At 52.3% G+C, this 18399-nt stretch overlaps 2 protein-coding genes across 15 annotated transcripts; both read right to left on the bottom strand.

The window, feature by feature from the left end:
* Positions 1-269: 269 nt before the first annotated feature.
* PAQR7 (progestin and adipoQ receptor family member 7) lies at positions 270-10421 on the bottom strand. 14 transcript variants are annotated; one of them, XM_042793620.1, is made up of 5 exons: positions 9234-10421; positions 6352-7583; positions 4259-5678; positions 3075-3198; positions 270-1406 (listed from the first exon to the last, which is right to left on the bottom strand). In XM_042793620.1, the coding sequence occupies exons 2-3, from the start codon at positions 6377-6379 to the stop codon at positions 4597-4599; spliced, it is 1110 nt and encodes a 369-aa protein (XP_042649554.1). In that variant the 5' UTR covers positions 6380-7583; positions 9234-10421; the 3' UTR covers positions 270-1406; positions 3075-3198; positions 4259-4596. The 14 variants fall into 14 exon arrangements, with proteins under 14 accessions (XP_042649554.1, XP_042649556.1, XP_042649548.1 ...); XM_042793622.1 differs by having other exon boundaries at positions 6352-7452; XM_042793614.1 differs by lacking the exons at positions 6352-7583; positions 9234-10421 and adding exons at positions 7584-7752; positions 8346-9221.
* A 111-nt stretch (positions 10422-10532) lies between these two features.
* STMN1 (stathmin 1) lies at positions 10533-15195 on the bottom strand. The gene is made up of 5 exons (XM_042793636.1): positions 15078-15195; positions 13367-13451; positions 12413-12585; positions 11408-11599; positions 10533-11032 (listed from the first exon to the last, which is right to left on the bottom strand). The coding sequence occupies exons 2-5, from the start codon at positions 13377-13379 to the stop codon at positions 10964-10966; spliced, it is 447 nt and encodes a 148-aa protein (XP_042649570.1). The 5' UTR covers positions 13380-13451; positions 15078-15195; the 3' UTR covers positions 10533-10963.
* Positions 15196-18399: the final 3204 nt, after the last annotated feature.

Below are 18399 nucleotides of genomic sequence, written 5' to 3'. Positions count from 1 at the left end.
AAACCCCCCGATCTTGCCCCGTCCAGGGGCTGCTACAACCACAGCCCTGAAATAAGCCCTTCCTCAGGGCAGCTCACGTGAAATAGACACCGTTGTCCCCGGGCTGAGCCTAAAAAAACCTTTTAAGTTTGGACTTCCAGGACCCTAAGAAACACAGAGGTGTTAGCCGTGAGCTCTTTCAGGCTGGCTGGCAGCACGTTACAGCAATATCAGGCTACAGTGTTTAAAAAGCCAATCGTGATTGAAACAGTCAAACCATTATAAACATATTCCTTTAAAATGTTATTTTTATTAAAGCAAAATTCCAGCGAACAAAGCAGTGCTGCCTATTGCATGGGTCAAATGCAGCTGCTGGTGAGACCATACGTACAGAAACAATGGGTACACTTACCTAATTCCGATTGCTTGCTTTCTTACCAAAAAATGAAAAAAAAAAAAATGCTTTCCTGAGGCTTCACAAGAGGTCGTGCAGGCGACCCCACTGACGGTCGCTGCTCAGTGTTTAATCACCCTGTTCCCCTCCGAGTCCTGCGTGAACAGTGACTCGTAGCACTTGTCTAAGCGCTGCTGCCCCGCTTCGCTCCAGCTCCTCGCAGCAGCGCGGGCACAGCCGGTGCAGGGGGAGCTGAGCAGCCGCCGGCCCGAGCAGCCCCCGGCCCCGCGAGCAGTTGGGGCGTTGCAGCAGCGGTGGGCGATGACCCTGTTCCCCTCCGAATCCTGGGTGAAGAGCTGCCTGCAGGGGCTGCTGGCGCCCCCCTGGCCGTCCCCTCCCTCGGCCGAGCTCGGCGGCTGCGCTCCGGCTGCTCGTTCTGGAGATGAACACAACCCAGCAGCCCAGGGACTGGCCCTCGTTAGTGTAGGATTTATATTCTCAGTCTCAGAGAAATCAATTAAGGAATTAACGCGACCCGAGCGCCGTGGTTTCTCACGCTGGTTTGCCCCGAGTCCCGGCTGGAGGCGAAGCCGGGTCTCCGGGCGCAGCGGCCCCTCTTGCTCGCTTACCCCGCAGGCCGACCTTACGCTGCCACTTGCTGAAACGGTTTCTCCAGCCAAAAAATCAGGCTCAGTTCTGTGAGTGATGTCCCGGCTGCCCTCTGAATCCTGGGTGAAGCTGAAGCAGCACCAATCCTCCCCTGCCCCTCCCGAGGCTTCGCTCTGGCCGTGGGACGCCGCTTGTAACGACCGGGAGTCTGGCAAAGGAGTCGGCGAGGCCGGTGCTTCCCGCGCCCGACGCCGGGGTGTAACCTGCACCAACGCCCCGACCCTGAAGGATTCTTTCCAGGCTTCCTCCATCTGCGGCAAAGCCAAGATCTTCACAGGGAAAGCAGCCGAAGAAACACCTTTTCCTTTACAGCCTTTATTCGGGATGAAAGGAGATGGCCTGAAGTTTTCTTTGTCTTTTTCATCTGAAAACACCACAGAATCGGTTAAAGCCAGAGCTGGCACACACATTTCTCAGGGTTAGTCACCACCCACAGCACACTCCTTGGCCCTTGACTCAGAACAGCCGCTCTACCCCTTGGAGTGGTGCCACACGGGCTGTTGTACACCAGGCCGGCACTGCCACCGCCTCACAACCCTGTGTCTGTGCTGCAGCGGCGGACGGGCAGCCCAGAACGTTGGGGTAGTGCAAGAAAGTTCAGCTTCCCTGGAGTGAGAGGCGAGAGCTGCAGCTCCAGCCCCTCCAGCCTCCGGCTTCTCTGCCTTCCCCCCCTCAGCTCTCCAGGCAGCTCACCCCTGACCTTCCCTTTCAAAGCAGCAGCTCAAGAGTTACCAAAAACTCAACAGTGAAACTTCTACCGCGTGCGTCCATCACCTGATGAAGGCATCAAGTCCCACATTTGCTTCTAAAACCATCTGATATAAAATCTAATATAACTTCTCAATATAAGCGAGCTCACCCTCAATTCAGGATAAGCTAAAAGAAAAAAAAAAAAAAAAAAGTAAGAAATACTCCAGCATCTTAAATCCTACAGACCTCTGGATGAGCAGCAGCAGCATTCAGTGAAGCCAAATACACATGGTGATTAAGTGAATGCAATTGAGGGAACAAAAAAAAAATAGAAGAAAGCTTACAACACATTCAAAAGGAGTAGGAATATCAAATCTAAAGCAAAATCCATCAATGCCCTGTCACAACACAAAAATTCTGTTAGATAATTAGACCGTACAATTTGTGTAATGTTTCCTCTCATCTGCTTATTGCTACACCAGTTTAATGTTGATGAACCAGCCATTACACAGCTCACAGGATACAAACCACCACACAACCCTACACTGCTGGTTTCTGCACCCATTTAATTTCTCTCCACATTTGTTTGTTTGAGACCCATGGACAAATCCCAGTCTCTTGTATTCCAGAGCACAAAAGCAGCCTCAAAAGCACAGAGGTTGTGAGTTGGCTCAATTAACTTAAATTTTCCAGTTCTTTTGTGATTCCTCCATTGGTTCAGTTAGGATTAACCATCACATTCTTTAGAAAAGGCTTTGTCCAACCCTTCATAAAAACCTTTCCTCGTTCACCTCCCGCTGATTCCCCTTACGGTGAGACTGTTTGAACCGAGTAATGTTAATTTTCACTTCCAGCTAGAACGTGCTTCCAAGGGCACTGAACTGACAATTTCAGGCTGCTGTCGTTCAGAACGAACCCGGCCCTGGACGCTGCCCCAGCCGCAGGTTCCCACTGGATCGTCCTTTATGCGATACCATGGGATGACCCAGAACTGGCCGGTTTGTGTCCGTGCTTGGGCTGAGCCAGGCTTCCCAGCGCTCCACCAAAACCCCCAGCTTTGTCGGGAGGAAAGCCCGGGGCGTTATTTCGAGTTCAGGTTGCCCTCCAGCAAAGACTGGCCGTGACTGCTGCCACGCTTTCGTCTAACACTGTAAAAGCTGCCTCCATTTACATTAACCATCACAATAAATTCCCTTCCAGGAGTTCAAACCTTTAACCTTTACCCTCTTCACTAGAAAATGCAGTTTTCAGCCTAGTAAAGCTGCTGAGCAGTAAAGCAGTGGGTTTCCCTATTACAGCCCGAAACTCTCTTCCTCCGAGGGCATCCGCTGGCCGGCGTTACCTGTCTGCGAGCTGAAGAAGGTGGAGATGGTGGTTTGTTTGGTGCGTGGCTGGGAGGCTCCCATCTGCGTGGAGTGCTTGCTTTCCAGAACTCGAGTGGATACTTTCACCTTGGCTGTGAGAGACTGGGCAGGGAAAGAAACGAGCGGAAAGTGAATAGATGCCCTTAGAACTAATTCTACCCTTCCCCCAGCGCCGTGGCGGAGCTCCCACCCTGGTTAAACGCTCCAGCTCCTGCTGCCACCCGGCCCCGGGCTGGCTGAGGTTGGACGGGGACGCCCCTCACACCTCCCCAAACCCCCCACGGCTCTGCCGGCCTCTCCTGCCTCGCACCACCACGGCGGCTCCCGCGGGACGGGGAACCCCCAGGACCGCTCCGCGCCCCCCACCCCCCCGCCCCACCTGAGCCGCGCTCCTCTTCCTCTCGGCCGTGTCCAGCCAGACACCGCACGCTTCGGCCGGCTGGGCCGCGCCGCGCCTGCGCTTCATCCCCGGCACCCGGCGGGGCTCAGCGGGGCCCCCCGGGGCTCGGCGGGGCCCCCCGGAGCTCAGCGGGGCCCCCCGGGGCTCGGCGCGGCCCCCCGGGGCTCGGCGGGGCCGGGGATGAGGCAGCGCGGCCCGCGGGGGCCCCGGGCCCGGCCGCTCCCTCAGCCGCCGGTGCCGGTCGCGCTCCCGCTTCCCGCCCGCCGCAGGCAGCGGACCAATCCGAGAGCGGGGCGGGATGAGCGGCAGGCGGAGCTCCGCCCACCCGTGCCGGGGGCCCGCAGAGATGGCAGCGGGGCGGGGGGGGCAGCACACGCCAGCGGGGTTCCCCCCCCCCCCCCCCCAAGCCGTTCCCTCCCCGCTCTGTTTTTGCACCCCCTGTTCGGGGTCGTGCCCTCCAGACCAGCGCAGCCAGGGCTCCGGGGCCTCATCCCACCGAAGGTGCGGAGGCCCCCGGCCCTGCCCCGGGGCTCAGCCCACCCCCAGCCCCGCTCTGCCTCTCGCTGCTGTTTTACTGCACCCCCCGGGAAAGGGACCGGGCCCTGGCAGTGCAGGGGTAGCTCTGTACAACCCCCTAAGCCAGACAAAAAGGGCCTGAAATGATATTAAATGGATTTTCTACCCTTGTTTGTGGTTTATACAAGCTCGCCTCGGCCTGTTTCTGTTTCTAACGGGGGGGCCTGATGGCATCCACCTCCTTACCTTTTGCTGCAAGACCCGGTAGCTTCCAGCGACCTTTCACAGCCCGTGTTCGGGTACAGGGCTGCAGCACTAATGACATTGTGTTCCAACCGTTTATTCAGACACATGAATTAAACCAGTGTACCATTTCAAGAGCAAGCTGGAACTAATTCTGAATTTAAAAAGCACAGAAAGCAGCTCTTACTTTCCCCTCCCTACAGAGAGCACTGCCAAATTAACAGTCTGCAAAGCGTTTCATTCTTCTCCTTGAGGTTTGTGGCCAGGTTCACGGCAGCATCAGCACAGCCGGCTGCAGATAAACCCCTCGGGCGAGCTCGCCTGCTTCTCCTTCAAGGCACTTACTCTTCTTTGAAGCTCAGTTTGTTCTTCACCTTCCGGGCCATGTAAACAGCCGTGAGGACGGAGCAGGTGACAGTGAAGAGGCACAGGGCAGAGAAGTTGTGCGCCAAATCACCCTGAAGAGTGGAATAGATCTGTCGCCTGGACTCGTAGTCCAACACCACCGCCTCGATCTGCGCCAGCGTGCAGAGCACCAGGCAGACGTGAAAAATCTGGTGGCTCTGCCCGAAAAAGTAACATTTCCCAGGGAACCACTTCTCGGGGTAAGGGTGTGAGAAAAAAAAGGCGCCGATGAGGAAAAACAGCACCTGGCATTTATGGTACAGAAGGGCCGGGTCAGCCCGCTCGGAGGGCGGCGCGGTGTAGATGCGGTGCACCACGGGGCTGATGTCCAGCACGTACGCCAGGCCGGAGGGCAGCTCCTGGCAGAGCCGGCTCAGAAGATAAGCAGACTGGTGGTACTGGTACTTGGCGTAGCAGGAACCAGCGCAGGACAGCCACGCCAACAGGACGGCCGCCGGCATGTAAAACCCCTTGATCTTCTCGTGCCAGCTCGGCTCGATGGCGTAGTAGTAGTGGCCCAGAGCGCTGCCGTACTGGTAAACGGCGACCCCCACGTAGTCCATGAAGAAGAAGCTGTAGTGCCAGAACTCAGATTTAGCCTGCAGCAGGTGAGCGAGGGTGCTGAACGTCAGGTAGGTGATGGACGCCGCGATGATGATGAGGAGGGGTTGGGCGTGTAGGTCCTGCCCAAAATCCACCCGCTGCGAGAGCTGCTGGAAGCGCAGCAGCAGGATCAGCGCTGCCACCAGATGGGTCCAGACGTTGATGGCCTCGTTGTGCTGCTGGAAGAGGGTGGAGAAGTAATAGCGCCAGGTCTGCTGCACGGGCCGGTAGCCGGTGTGGATGTAGGGCTTCCAGAAGACCTTCGGCACCTCGGAACTGCTGACGGTGGAGGGAGAGATGGGGGCCAGCAGCGGAGGGACCTGCCGCACGTTGATGAAGAGGCGGCTGAGCCTTTCGGTGATGGCTGTTGCCATGATGCAGCCGAACTCTCTGGGTCTCCGCCGTGCGGAACAACCTTTGGGATGGAAAGAAAGTTTTGCTGCAGGGTTTAATAGTGACTTTAGCCCCCCCCCCCCAAAAAAAAAAATTAAAAAACAAACAAACAAACAAACACCAAAAAAAACAAACAAAAAAAAAAAACAAAGGAGGAAAAAAAAAAAAAAAAACAAAAAACAAACAACCAGGCAGAGACCAATTGAATGCTTTGTCTGGGTTTTTTTCCAAAGATATGTAAAAATCACACATGACTGGAGATTGGCCTCATTATAGCTGAAATAAAAAATTATCACAAAACCAGTCATAGGAAGGAGGCTAAAGGGAGATTTATGAACCCCTGGAGTGCCCCATGCTGCACAGGCTGTCTGGAGGAATACAGAGGTAGAGAACATGAGTGCGGGGTTAGTTGACACAATAATGAACACACCAGGACACATCAGCTCCTAGTTCACCCTTCCCAGCAGTTTGGAAACTGCAAAACCAACTAAACACCCCAAACTTCCCACTCCAGGAGAAGCCCAGAGTTTCCCCCTTGTAAACTGTTTGCAGCATCTGTCTTTAAAAATAACACTGAGCTGCAGTCGCACAGGCAGCGGGACGGCCTGCTCTGCCTCACGCGGGGCACATCTCAGAACATAAATCACCATAACACCAGCAACAGAAGAGGTAACTTCTGTGTTTAAAGTTTTTACCATCTTTTTTCAGCTCCCGATTTTCCATGCAGCTTTGCACAAAACGCAGCTCGAGTGAGTTCACACTGTTGATGCAACTGCGGTCCAGCAGCGTAATCTTTGCGAGCAAGCATTTCCATATTTACATTTTTGAAGCTGCTGTCCTTACCAAGATAAAGGCAGCCTTGCTGGCTTGTTCTGCCTTTTCACAGCAGCCTTAAAAACATATTGAACAGAATGTGCTCGAAATGAGATTCCACAACACACACACACACACACACCCCCTTTACCTGCTCTTGCTCAGACAAGTTCTGAATAAATCAGCCCAATTCCCATCCAGCTCCAGTGCCGATTTACGCCTCAACTCCTGGCAAGTGCAGTCGCTTCAGGGACAGCTCAGACAGGAAAAGCTCTTCAAAGTTTAGGAACAGGGGGAGGAGGGGATGGGACTGTTTATTTTTAAAATCTTTGTAATTTCCTCATCAAAATGGAGTAGATAGGTCTCTGTAACTCACGCCTTCCTGAAGCTGAGAAGCACAGATGCTGATAAAAACAGTCTGTCTGGTGCTCAGCCTCCCTCTCAAATGTTTTTTTCCCACCTCGCCTGGTTAAAGCGGCTCTACGTCAAAAACGAGCGGCCTGGCTCGGAGCAGCACCTGGCAGAGGGCACTCCTGACCCTCGCCTGGCCTCCTAAACCCTCCTCTAACACTGAAACACGCGCAGGCTGCCAGTGAAAAATTAACTTCACAAACCTCTTCCGGACTTGCAGCTACTGCGCTGAACTGAAACAGCCTCGAGTCCTGCCAGGGGGATGTGGGCAAAAGCAGAACCTCCCGGATTAAGCTATTTTGACCAAAATTCAACAAGTAGTTTGGAAGAAAAGTGTTACTTGCCTCTGTGCCAGAGCTTATCCACGAGGATGCCGGGTACGTGGGGCGGGGGCTCAGCTCCCCACCGTGTCTGACCCCGTCACAGCTGCCAGAAGACAAAATCCTACAGGAAGGGCCCCCCTGGTTCTGCTCAGGGAGACGCTGTGGCAAAAGCAGCGGGAAAAGCTGCGTTCAGAGCAGCCGAGCACGAGGCAGGAAAGGGGGTGGTGTTCACCTCGGCTCCTCCAAAACCTGTTGGAGCAGGACTTAATTCGCAAAGCTCTTCCTAGCTACCAAGCCTTGAGCGACGCTCAGTTACGGACGGAGCCCATCCTGCGCAGCGCTGGATCTGGTTTGTCCTCTGAATAATTCCCTCCACATACCTATGAGATGGCAATAACGTTGCCTCAAACGCCTGGTATATCCTACGGAGCACTTCCTTTCGCCAGCAGCGTCCACCCGTCCTGCTGAATTCTTTCTGAATGATACAGACTCAGCCCCCAGCTGTTCACATGCCCGACTGCTCCTGTACATACACCTGCATTTAGCATTCTGAAGCACAAATGTTCCGTTTAAGTTACGATCGCTTTCCCTCAGCACAGGCTCACCCAGCCCCCAGTAAACCGGAACCCAGCGTGTTTTGGTGGCTGCGCTCCAGCCCCCAGGGAAGCCTCTCCCTCCTCCTCCTCCCCTGCCAAAACCCCTTCGGGGGCAGCCAGGGATCGATCCCCCCCTCCTGGGAACGTTTTGTTTTTTTTTTTTTTTTTTCTTTCCAGAGGGAGGGGGATGCTTCAGGACATGGGTGCAGCTGGAGGTCAGAGCGGGTGGGGGTCTCCCTGGTACCCCAGCAAGACCTGCTGCCCCTCCATCCCCCAGTCCCCCCCTAAGCCCCCCCCTCAACCACCACCCCAACGGTCACCCCCTGCCCCCTGAGCCCCCCCTGCCCGCTCACCACCAGGCTCCCCAGCTCCGGGGCGTGGCCCAAGGCCGCTGCCCCCCCCCCCCCAGCTCCCCTCCTCGGCCATGTACCTGTCACGGGTGGGAGGGCGAGTAAAGCGGCGCTTTTGTGGGCCCCCCCCCCTCCGAGCGCAGCCCCCGGCTACCCACGGGCGGGCTGGAATTGTCACTTCTCCCCCTTCCCTCACCGCTTGCGGCTGCGTTTGCACCTCGTACAGCGTGGTGGGCTGTCTAACCCAGGAAATGCAGCTCCACAGCTTTTGTCTTTTTTTTTTTTTTTTTTTTTTTTTTTTCAAAAAAGCAACTTGTTTATCATCCAGATTTCCCTAACAGAAACCATTTGTTTCTCCGCCAGAGCACCATCTCTTCCATGCTAGTTCCCTCCCTCTCCTTACTCCATTCTCAAATTATTACCATCCTCTTCCTATTTGCACCCCCCAGTCTTATTCCACCCCTTAAAACTTCCATTCCCCCCCAGCAGCTCTCAGAGGAACGAGATTAAGCTCAGGCCCTGGGCATTAAGCTCCAGTTAAGCGTAACACAGGCAGGCGCAGAGCAGAACCAAGACAAGGGAACAGAAGGCCCCGAGCTGAGATCTGGCAGCTTTGGCAAGTCAAACCTCACATTTAACGTCTCTCTGTGCTCTTAACACCGTTTGGGGTTTGGCAGTGCTGTCACCCTCCTTCCCCATCCCTTGAGAGGATGGGGAAACACCCCCGCCCAGTATTTGGGACACTTGGTCTTTCCTCAGCAGGTAAATACATTAAAGAACTGATTTTTTTTTTGATTGATAATTATGTCAGATCTTGTATACGGGAACTGATCTAGTGATCACTTAAACCTCCATTACATGGTCCTAGAGACACTCAGTGCACATCATGTATTGGGCTCGAGCCTTTGTCTCAAAGCTCAGCTCAGTGTTCCCCATTCCTCCCCACCTCCCCGGGTGGATCCTGACCCACATCCCTCTGCTCTTGGCTTACACAAGGTTGATACGTGCCAATAAAACCCCAAACCTGCAGCATGCCCCCACTGCAGGGGGGTTGCTGGTTCCCAGCAGGTACAGCCCCTCTTACCTTAAATTATTAAGTATCAAAACACTTCTGAAAGTCCTTCAGGGAAAGGATCCGATTCCAGCCGTCCAGTGCACCAAGCCTGGCTTTGTCACTGCTCTTCTTTTATTCCAACAGTGCAATATCAGCTTTTGGTTAAGTACAACTCTGATGCAATCAAAAGCGGTTAAGCGTGATACGTGAAAGCTTTCTAAACTGAGGCTCCTTCCTTAGCAAGCCCCAGAAGACAGGTCAAGTGGTCCAGGACTGTCAGTCCCTTAGAAAAAATTCCCTACCAGCTTTCCCATCCTCAGAACACACAAATCTATCCCTTGGGCAGTGACAGATGCTCCAGCTGTGAAGTTAACCTGAAAACAAACCTGGCAGCCAAGCCTCAAGATCAAGGACCCACAAGGAGGAAGACGTGACTGAGTGTGCCTCACCAAGACCAGTGTTTGACACCAACAGAGGCTGTGAAAGCCCCGGCTTCCCCACACTGCAGGGACATGCTTATTCCAGCCAAGTAGCTCAGAACATGGTGTTGCTACTGAAGTTCTGTGGCTGCTCACACACCCACACTGCAGCCTTGTCTTACTGCAGAGTAGCACGAGTACCTGTGGATGCCCTTAGAGGAAAAGTTTGGGTTTGTTCTTTTTTAAAAGGCACCTGTACAATACACCAACTCTGTACCCAATCTGCCTAAAAAGCATCTCCTCAGAGCACAAGTACAGTCATATCTATTTCTCACGCCCCAGAAAAAAACAAAGATAGACATCTGGTTGTGGGCAGGAGTTAATCTTTCCATGCGCCCTGGGGCACAGTACACTACCCCAACACATCCCTGGCAGACACCAAAACAAAAATAATTCTTCACCACAACAGCTTTTTCAGTTTGGGCAGGCTCCTCATCCCAGCACCGAACAGGTTTCTGACTGTTACGCTCTGCCACCGCAGGAAGCCGTACACAAGTCACCATTCAATAGCACGAGTCATCTTCTAGAAACCCTTTACCAAAAAAAGGCTCAGATCAGTCATGTGGTAACAAGGACTTGTTTGTTCAAGTGTCAGCATCCACAGGGAGGTGGTTCTGAACTCTTTTTAACAAACACACACAACAGCTGACAACTGCTGAGGTGTCAAAACAAAGCTCTAATTGTAAAATTAAGACAATGAGTGTGCTCTAGGGGAAAGGCAGTGGTGCAGCATGCCCCTGGGTGCAAAGGGAAGTGCTGCTGCAGACCTTTCCACCCAGCACGGGGCAAGGATGCCTGCTGCAGACCTCAGCCAACTCGGTTTGTTTCTTACATGATTTTTCAGAAGTAATTCTCATGATAACAGCACTGTGCAGCTTTATTTAGTCACTCAGTTACAGCAGTATTTCAGCAGACTGGGACAGTCAGATTTTTGAAGTGTAACATATTCAGCATGGAACAGTATACTACATATTCCTTTCACAAACGTCTTACAGAGCTGATACAGTACTAGCCATCAACCCAGTAGCAAGCGCACTGGAGTAGAAAAGGATGCAACAAGAAGATAGCTACACTGGAAAGACAACACTTTAGAAAAAGTGAAACATGGAAGGTCTCCCCTCTAGCCTCCAAAGAAAGTGTACAGTTTGGATCTAATTTTACAGTTCTACATCAGTTTCTAGAAACTTAAAAAAAAAAAAACAAAACCAAAGATAAAACCACTGGCCAGTACAGTCTTTGGATATTTAGAGGAGGGGGAGACAGTCAGTTTCCAGAATGAAGTCAGTCGGTTTCGGCCTCACCAGGGTCTTTGCCTTCTTTGTTCTTTCGAACCTCTTCAATATGCTTGTCCTGAAAGACAACAGCAGGGAAGCAGTTAGCTGCCCAGGCACAGCGAGGCAGGGCAAGCCCTGGCTTGCTTCCTACCCCCCAGCCGGGGCCTGTGAGGGTGGGTTATGCAAGGGGGCCACAGGATGAAGCTTTAGAAGAGAAAGCGAGATGCTGCTCTAACTCCATCCATCCCCTCTCCCCCAGGAGGAGGATGTGTGCAGTGTCTTTTGCAGGTTTAATCATCTTTCAAGATTACACCACCACAGAACTCCCAAGGATGTCCGTCTATTCACGGCACCCCCTCACTCGGGCATTCACTTGGCTTTATTTAGCCCGTTTTCACAGAATGAAGCATGGATAAACTCTCTCCGAGGGGAACTGGGACTCTACACCCACCTTCTCCCTCAAGCGTTCCAGTTTAGCAGCCATTTGTGCCTCGCGGTTTTCTTTGTTAGCTTCCATTTTGTGGGTCAGCTTCTCCTCTGCCATTTTGCTGAAGTTGTTGTTTTCTTCAATTGCTTTCTGAAGCACCTCTTTTTCGTGCTCCCGCTTCTCAGCTAGCTGCTTCAAGACTTCTGCTTCATGAGACTAGCAAAACAGAGGGTGCAGGCTTTGAACATAAAACAGATGAACTACAGAGACAGCTACAGTCAAGTTGCTCACAACTCCAGAGATAAAAGATCTTCTGCCATTTTACTGGAGAACAACGTAACCTCATGATGCAGGACAGAGCTCCCTGGTGCTTCCCCCACCCACATAACCCCTATTTCACCATTACAAACTATCAGAAAAGTTAACTTTCTGTCATTACTCACAAGTCTTGTTAAATGGGATTTTCTGAAAAAAAAAAAAAAAAAAAAAAAAAGAATGTGGAGGTTTGGGGTTTTTTTTGTGTACATTGCTAGGTCTTTCTTGGAGGATTCTTGCTTCTCAGAATGGTGAATCACTGATTCAGGTCACACAGGACATTACACTTCAGTTAGTAATCCTCTGCACAGCCAAGGGCTCCAAGCTACATCTCAACAGCAAGATCTTACATCAAGTCAGACACTGTATTGGCAAACCTTCTCATTATAGATCCACCACTACATTCTCTAGTAGAAGACGAATCTCTTATGATGTCAAAGACAAGAAAAACAGCTTCTTCATGACAGGGCATCCCCTCTCAACTAAACATTTTCTCCCATTCAAGATTACTTTGGGAACAAAGCCGTGGCCTTGCAGACCGTAAGAAAGGTTCCTAAGAGCTCCAGAGATTCCAAAGGTCAACAAATATTCCATTTACCATAATATAAACTGCTAATCACTTGTCCCAAGCAAGAAGTAAACTTAAAAAAAAAAAAAAAAGACAACTTGCACAGACTAGTTGAGCAGAGCTCACTTAAGCTGCTTCAAATTTACCTTGCGTCTCTCTTCTGCTGCTTCCAACTTCTTCTGAATCTCTTCCAATGACACATCCTTCTTCTTTGGGGGAGAAAGAGGGAATTCTGGGACTGCTTCTTTTGAGCGGGGACTGAGTATCAGCTCAAATGCCTGCCCAGAAGCACGCTTTTCCAGTTCCTTCACTTGAATATCTAGGAACATGGGGAAGAAAACCCAAAGAGTATCTTAAGCCAGGAAGTGGCTTAGGTAACTTGAACAATAGCCTTCAAAAATTCAATGCCAAAGCTCACTTAAGGAGTGAGCATCTGAGATGATAGTTGTGTTTTAAGCAGCAGCAACACCATTAAAAAAATGTGGCAGGCAATTTTGTTTGCAATTCTTCCTCAATACTACACTACCCAAACACCTGACATTTTAGCCTTTAATACTCAAGGTCGTGAAAACATGTTTATCAGTACTTAAAAAAAAAAAAAAAAAAAAAAAAAAAACACAAAAACACACACACAAAAACAAAACCGCCTTTCTCCAACAACAAATCTGAGGAAGAGTTTCAAGGTGTTTGCCTAAGACCTGGCAGAGATAAGAACTGAAACCAGTTGTCAGAGAATTATGTAAGCCAGTGTTCTCCCTTCAAACACCTATGAACAGGCACGTCAGTCCTGCGCGGTGTCAGTTGTACCAGCACTCCAGTTTTGAACACCAAGATGTCTAGATGATAGTCAGTTCTGTTAACGGAGCAGATGGCATGCAGATGAGCTGAAGCCCATCTGCTAACAGCCTAGTCTGAGAGGGCTTTCGGTATGTTTTCACAAGCACCCGGTTTTAACAGCTTCTCCAAAGCAGCCTAGGGATGGGAGAAAAGCATGGTGATGACAGTTTATTTTACTATATTCGATTTTTTAATTATTTCTGAGGAAAATATGAGGAGAAAAAGAAAAGACACAAGACCATTTAGTACGTAAGACTACATACCAGAAGTAGCCATGATCAAGAAAATACGACTCTAGAAGCCGGGAGAATTTCCAGAAGCTGGGAGAATTTCAAATCCCTTTGATTCCTAGATAACAAAGAGACATGCCTTTGAACAATAAGTACATGAATTTCATTTCTTCTAACTCCTAATAAAATTTGCTAAGCATAATTAGACCTGCTGAATGAAAGACAGTCAGATATGTTACTGCAGTCGGTAATTCCAGTCAGCCTACAGGGCTGAGGCTGATGTACATTGCTAGGAACAGCAGAAAGGTTCTCTATTATTGATGTTGCAGGATCTGCATGTATGACTACAGTCGGGCATTTTCAGTCCTTGTTTTACTCCACAGTAATTAAGATATGCAAAGAAAGACTCCCATTTTAGCATTACTTTAGCAGCATACAGTGCAATGGATATTTCACCAATATAGCACATAGCAGATATAGCTCCCTGAATTAAAATACGGCACACAACAGTGCAGTACAGCCCGGACTCCTGCTGTTACCAAAGGATCTTAGATGTGCACATCGAGCTCATTTAAAATTCGATTTTATTTGCACAGCTGAAGCCAGATGCTGCACCTCACGACAGACAGGGAACACGCACGCCGCCCAGCATCCCTTGTTAAAAAGGGACGTAATAAAGAGAAAAGCCATAGAGCGTTGTAAAAACCTCAGAAGGAGAATTTTTTTTTTTTTTTTTTTGGTTTTTAAGCCGACGAGGAAGCGGGGGCCGGGCGGCGCTAGGACCGCGCACCCACCCGGCCCCCAGCGGTGCCGCCCCTCCCACCCTCAACCAATAAGCGCCGAGGCCGTCGCCCGGCCGGGCGGAGGCCCCGCCCCCTCCCCGCACGCGCCTTCCTAACCGCACCGAATTCAAACCGCCGGGGAGGGAGGGGAGCGAGCGCGCGCGCGCCCGCCCGCCGGCGCGCGCGGGGGGCTCGAGGGAGGGGCGGGGCCAACGGTAACATCCGGGCACCTGCCGCCCCCCGCCCTCTCCACCCCCCCCTCCCCTCCCGCCGCAGGTGCGGGGACCCGCCTCTACCCCCGGGCGAGAAGCGGGGTGGAGGAAACGGGGGGACCCTCACTCCCCCACCGCCGCCAGCCGGGGCTCAGCGGCGGGTCCCCGAGCTCGATGGCGCCGGGGCGCGGCCGCGCGGGCGCCGCCCCATCCCCACTAACAATGGCGGGGTCCCTGTCAGGGAGGGGAGGGGGGCGCCGCCGCGGGTAGGGCGTCGCCCCTCACAGAGCGTCGCCCGCTCCCAGGACAATAGACACCCCCTTCCCCACCGGGATTTTGGGGGGGGGGGGGGGGACGGACTAGGGATGCCCCCCCACTGCCGCCCATTGTCTCCCCTCTCTTTGTCCCCGCGACGCCCAAGAAGCGGGCGGCGACGCGACCCCCCCCCTCCCCACACACACACACACCCCCCGCGAGAACGAACAAAAGGAGCAGGGCTCCGTCCCCGAGTGCCCGCAAACAGCCCCCCAGCAGCCCGCCTCGTCCCCACGCCCAGCCCCAGACACCAACCCCCCCCCCCCCGCTTCCCTTCACCGCGGCACCGCCGCCCATCCCCACGGAACGCCGGACCTCCGTGGACCATCGCCCCTTCCACACCTCCTCGTCCTCCTCCACACCCGAAGGGCCGCGGATACCCCCCCTCCCCGGCCCCAAAATCCCGGCTGGGTCCCGCCGCCGCCGCGCACCCACCTGCCCGCTCCGCCGCTCCAGCCCCACACTCCGCTCCCGCCCGCTCCCGCCGTGCACAAAAGCGCCAAACAATGGCACGTGACCCTCCCCGCCCCGCCCCCATTGGCCGAGAGCGGCGGCACGTGCCGCCCGCCGCGGGGGGGGGGGGGCGCGCGCCCCTCACACCCCCCCACCCTTACCCCTCCCCATCTCCTCCTCCTTCCCCACCGCCCGTTGCATGGCGGGAGATGTAGTCCGCCATGGACGGGCGGTGGAGGCGAGGGGCGGCGACCCCCGCGGCCCGGCGGGGCTCGGGTGGAGGGTGAGGGACCTCGCTGCGAACGCCCTTCGTCTCCGCCGGTTGCTCCGGGATCGGGTCCCGTCCCCCCCCCCCCCGCCCCGGGCTCTCCTCCCGTGCTCGCAGGGCGAAGGGACTCCCTTTGTCTCCCGCCCCGCTGGTGGGGAGGAGCGGGGGTCCTGGTGCAGCCTCGGTCGGGCAGGGTCGCCCGGTCCCTCGGGGGTGTTTGGCAGGAGCGGAGACGTGGTTTGGATGGTCGCCTCGGGGCTGGCCGCTGGCCTCAGGGCCACGGTCACCTCAGGGCTGTGGCTACCTCAGGGCCATGGCCACTTACCTTGGGGCCATGGTCACCTCAGGGCTGTGGTTACCTCAGGGCCATGGCCACCTACCTTGGGGCCATGGTCACCTCAGGGCTGTGGTTACCTCAGGGCCATGGCCACTTACCTTGGGGCCATGGTCACCTCAGGGCCAGGGTCACCTCATGGTCCCAGACACCGACCTTAGGGCCTCCTTGGTCACCTCAGGGCCATGGTCACCTCAGAACCATGGCCACTGATCTTGGGGCCATGGTCACCTCCCTCAGCGCCGTTGATCATCTCGGGGCCACAGCCACCTACCTCAGGAATTTTGGTCGCCTCAAAGCCATTGGCAACTTACTGCAGTGCCAGGGTCACCTCATGGCCGTGACCACTTACATCGGGCCCATGGTCTCTTGAGGACCACGGTCACCTACCTCAGAGCCCTTGATCACCTCAACACCATGGTCATCTCAGGCTCATTGCCTTGGGGGCACAGGCACCTCAGGGCCATGGTCACCTACTTGAGGTCGTGGCCACCTCAGGGCCAGTCAGTTTTCTCAGGGCCACGATAACCTCAGGGCTCTTGGTCATCACCAAGATGAGCACCATGTTCCTTTGGTCACCTCAGGGTCACAGCCACCACAGGCCAACCCCAACGGGGATCTGTGGGTCTGACAATGCATTGGCCCCACAGCCCCTGATAGTGTATTTTGGGGGACAGCCACAAGGCCACCCTCTCCTTTGGGGTGACACCAGCAAGTCAAAGCACATCCAGAAGAGCCATTATTCATGCAGATTCCATAGTATGTACATAATGGCCGTGTAAAGACGATCTGTCCTTGTCCCAGGGCTGTGTTGTGAGCAGTTCCCTTCCCAAGATAACGCTATTGCCAAGCGTAGATAAGTGGTTCGCTCACAAATATGCTTTAAATGAACTGGCTGCATTTCACATGTTCTGTGCAAATGATTTCTGCACAATTCCCGTGGTGGTTTTCATGCTACAGTTGCTTGAGTTACACCAAGAGTCGATATGCGCAAAAGGCAGATGGCCGGAGAACGGCACAAATCTCTGCTACAACGCAAGCCCAGCACAGCAGTCTCCATACTCTAAATACCTAAGAAAGGACTTTTCTGAGGCAACCCACCCTTCTTGTGCACACTCCTAAAAACAAGGATTTTGCACCAAAAAAAAAAAAAAATCCTACCTTGAGGAAGGTTAATATTGTGACAGGAATGCATAAAGCATTCAAAACAGAGATTATTTTAAACACTTGCCCTGTTTTTTGCTGATCTGACGTCTATTTCCATGGAAACCACATCCAGCCGCCGAGCTGCTAGAATTGGGAGAGGTTTCTGCCGGAGTGGCTCGCTGGGCATGGGAAGAGCCATTTTCCACAGCATGGTAGAACCTTTTTGTAGGCTTGAAGGGATTTCAGATTCAAAATGGTTTGGCTGCTTGGCCCTTCAGGCTCATGCCTGGTACATTGATGGGGCTCCTGGCTCAAAACCAGCGGTACATGCATAGATATCACATAGAACACACATGTTTTTAAATGAGACATCTTGAGTGCTTGGATTAAATTGCATCAAATGTTTCTGGAAAACAAAGCAGCCAAGACACCATGCCATCAGCCTGTGTTTTACTTTATCATTTATTAATTATCATCCATGTAGATCAACAGTGTGTTGGATGCTTTAATATTAATGCTTTTTAGTAAAATCAGTGAGCTTATCCTGGGATGATCTCAGGATTTCCCAGAGGAAGCAAGGCTTCCTGGGCTTGGGGCTTTTTGTTTGGTACCTGTGTGACTGCCTTTAGTCAGTCCTCACCCCCTGGAGAGATGATGATGATGAAATATCATTTACCACTTTTGAAGAACGGATGCAGGCTGAGATAAAACTACGAGTCATGCAGGGTCTGTTCTCAGCACTTTCCATCTTACTTCCTGAACTTCTCACAGGAAAAAAAAAAAAAAAAAAAAGAGAGAGGAAAAAAACCCACCTGGATGAAACTTACCTTCCTTTGCAGATTTGCTTTAAAGCCAAAACCATTTATTTCTGATAAGAACTCTCCTATGTAAGAGGCAACATGATTTATTGACGAGAGGCACTGAATTGGGAATCAGATTCGGGATCTGTTCTCAGCTCTGGTATTTTTTGTGCCATGTCACTTAGGTTGAGCCACCCCTTTACAACACCTGCCATAACTGATTTCAATTGAAACCAAAATCTTTGAGTATTATTGTGATACAAAGAGAAATAATGGCTCTTAGCAGCTGGAAAGGCGTGGAGACGATCTCATTTTTGGCTTCATTGCAAGAGTGGTTTTATTTTTGGAATATTTCATAAAACCCATTTGTTTGTGTGGCATTTATTTTTGTCTGATCTCAAGGAGAATGGAGTATATGAAAACCTTTTATTTAATTTGCATTTGATTTGTATTTATTGACACATTTACTGTGATTCTAAACAGACTCTTCTTTCATCAAGCCTAGCAGCATGTGGCTGTGGTAGTTTTTGTCTACTGGATTCCTTACCACCAACAAAAGCTTTTTGCTATAATTCCAGTTAAAAAAAAAAAAAAAAAAAAAAAGAGCAAGCAACAGTACAAGAAATTTCCTCCAACATGTCAGTATTTAGCCCCAAAACAGGGTTCAAGAAAGAAGATACTGTTTCAAGCCCAGATCTAACCACATCAGCCAGATGAATTTGTGCATCTTGAGGAAAATAAAGGACCAAGCAGAAC

This window comes from Tyto alba, unplaced genomic scaffold (assembly GCF_018691265.1).
Source record: "Tyto alba isolate M040663 unplaced genomic scaffold, T.alba_DEE_v4.0 Super-Scaffold_20, whole genome shotgun sequence".
NCBI classification, from domain to species: domain Eukaryota; kingdom Metazoa; phylum Chordata; class Aves; order Strigiformes; family Tytonidae; genus Tyto; species Tyto alba.
This window is presented reverse-complemented; position numbering and strand designations above follow the sequence as displayed.

Bases quoted from the DNA above. Each gene is read 5' to 3' on its own strand.
- STMN1 (XM_042793636.1), bottom strand. The intron at 11,600-12,412 runs GTAAATTTGAAG...CTGTTTTGCTAG, and splicing joins CAGCAGAAGAGAGACGCAAG to TCTCATGAAGCAGAAGTCTT. The intron at 11,033-11,407 runs GTGGGTGTAGAG...GTTGTCTTTCAG, and splicing joins TGGAACGCTTGAGGGAGAAG to GACAAGCATATTGAAGAGGT.
- PAQR7 (XM_042793614.1), bottom strand. From the start codon at position 7,734: ATGTACAGGAGCAGTCGGGCATGTGAACAGCTGGGGGCTGAGTCTGTA. The intron at 5,679-7,583 runs GTATGTGGAGGG...TCCATCCCAAAG, and splicing joins ACGTTATTGCCATCTCATAG to GTTGTTCCGCACGGCGGAGA.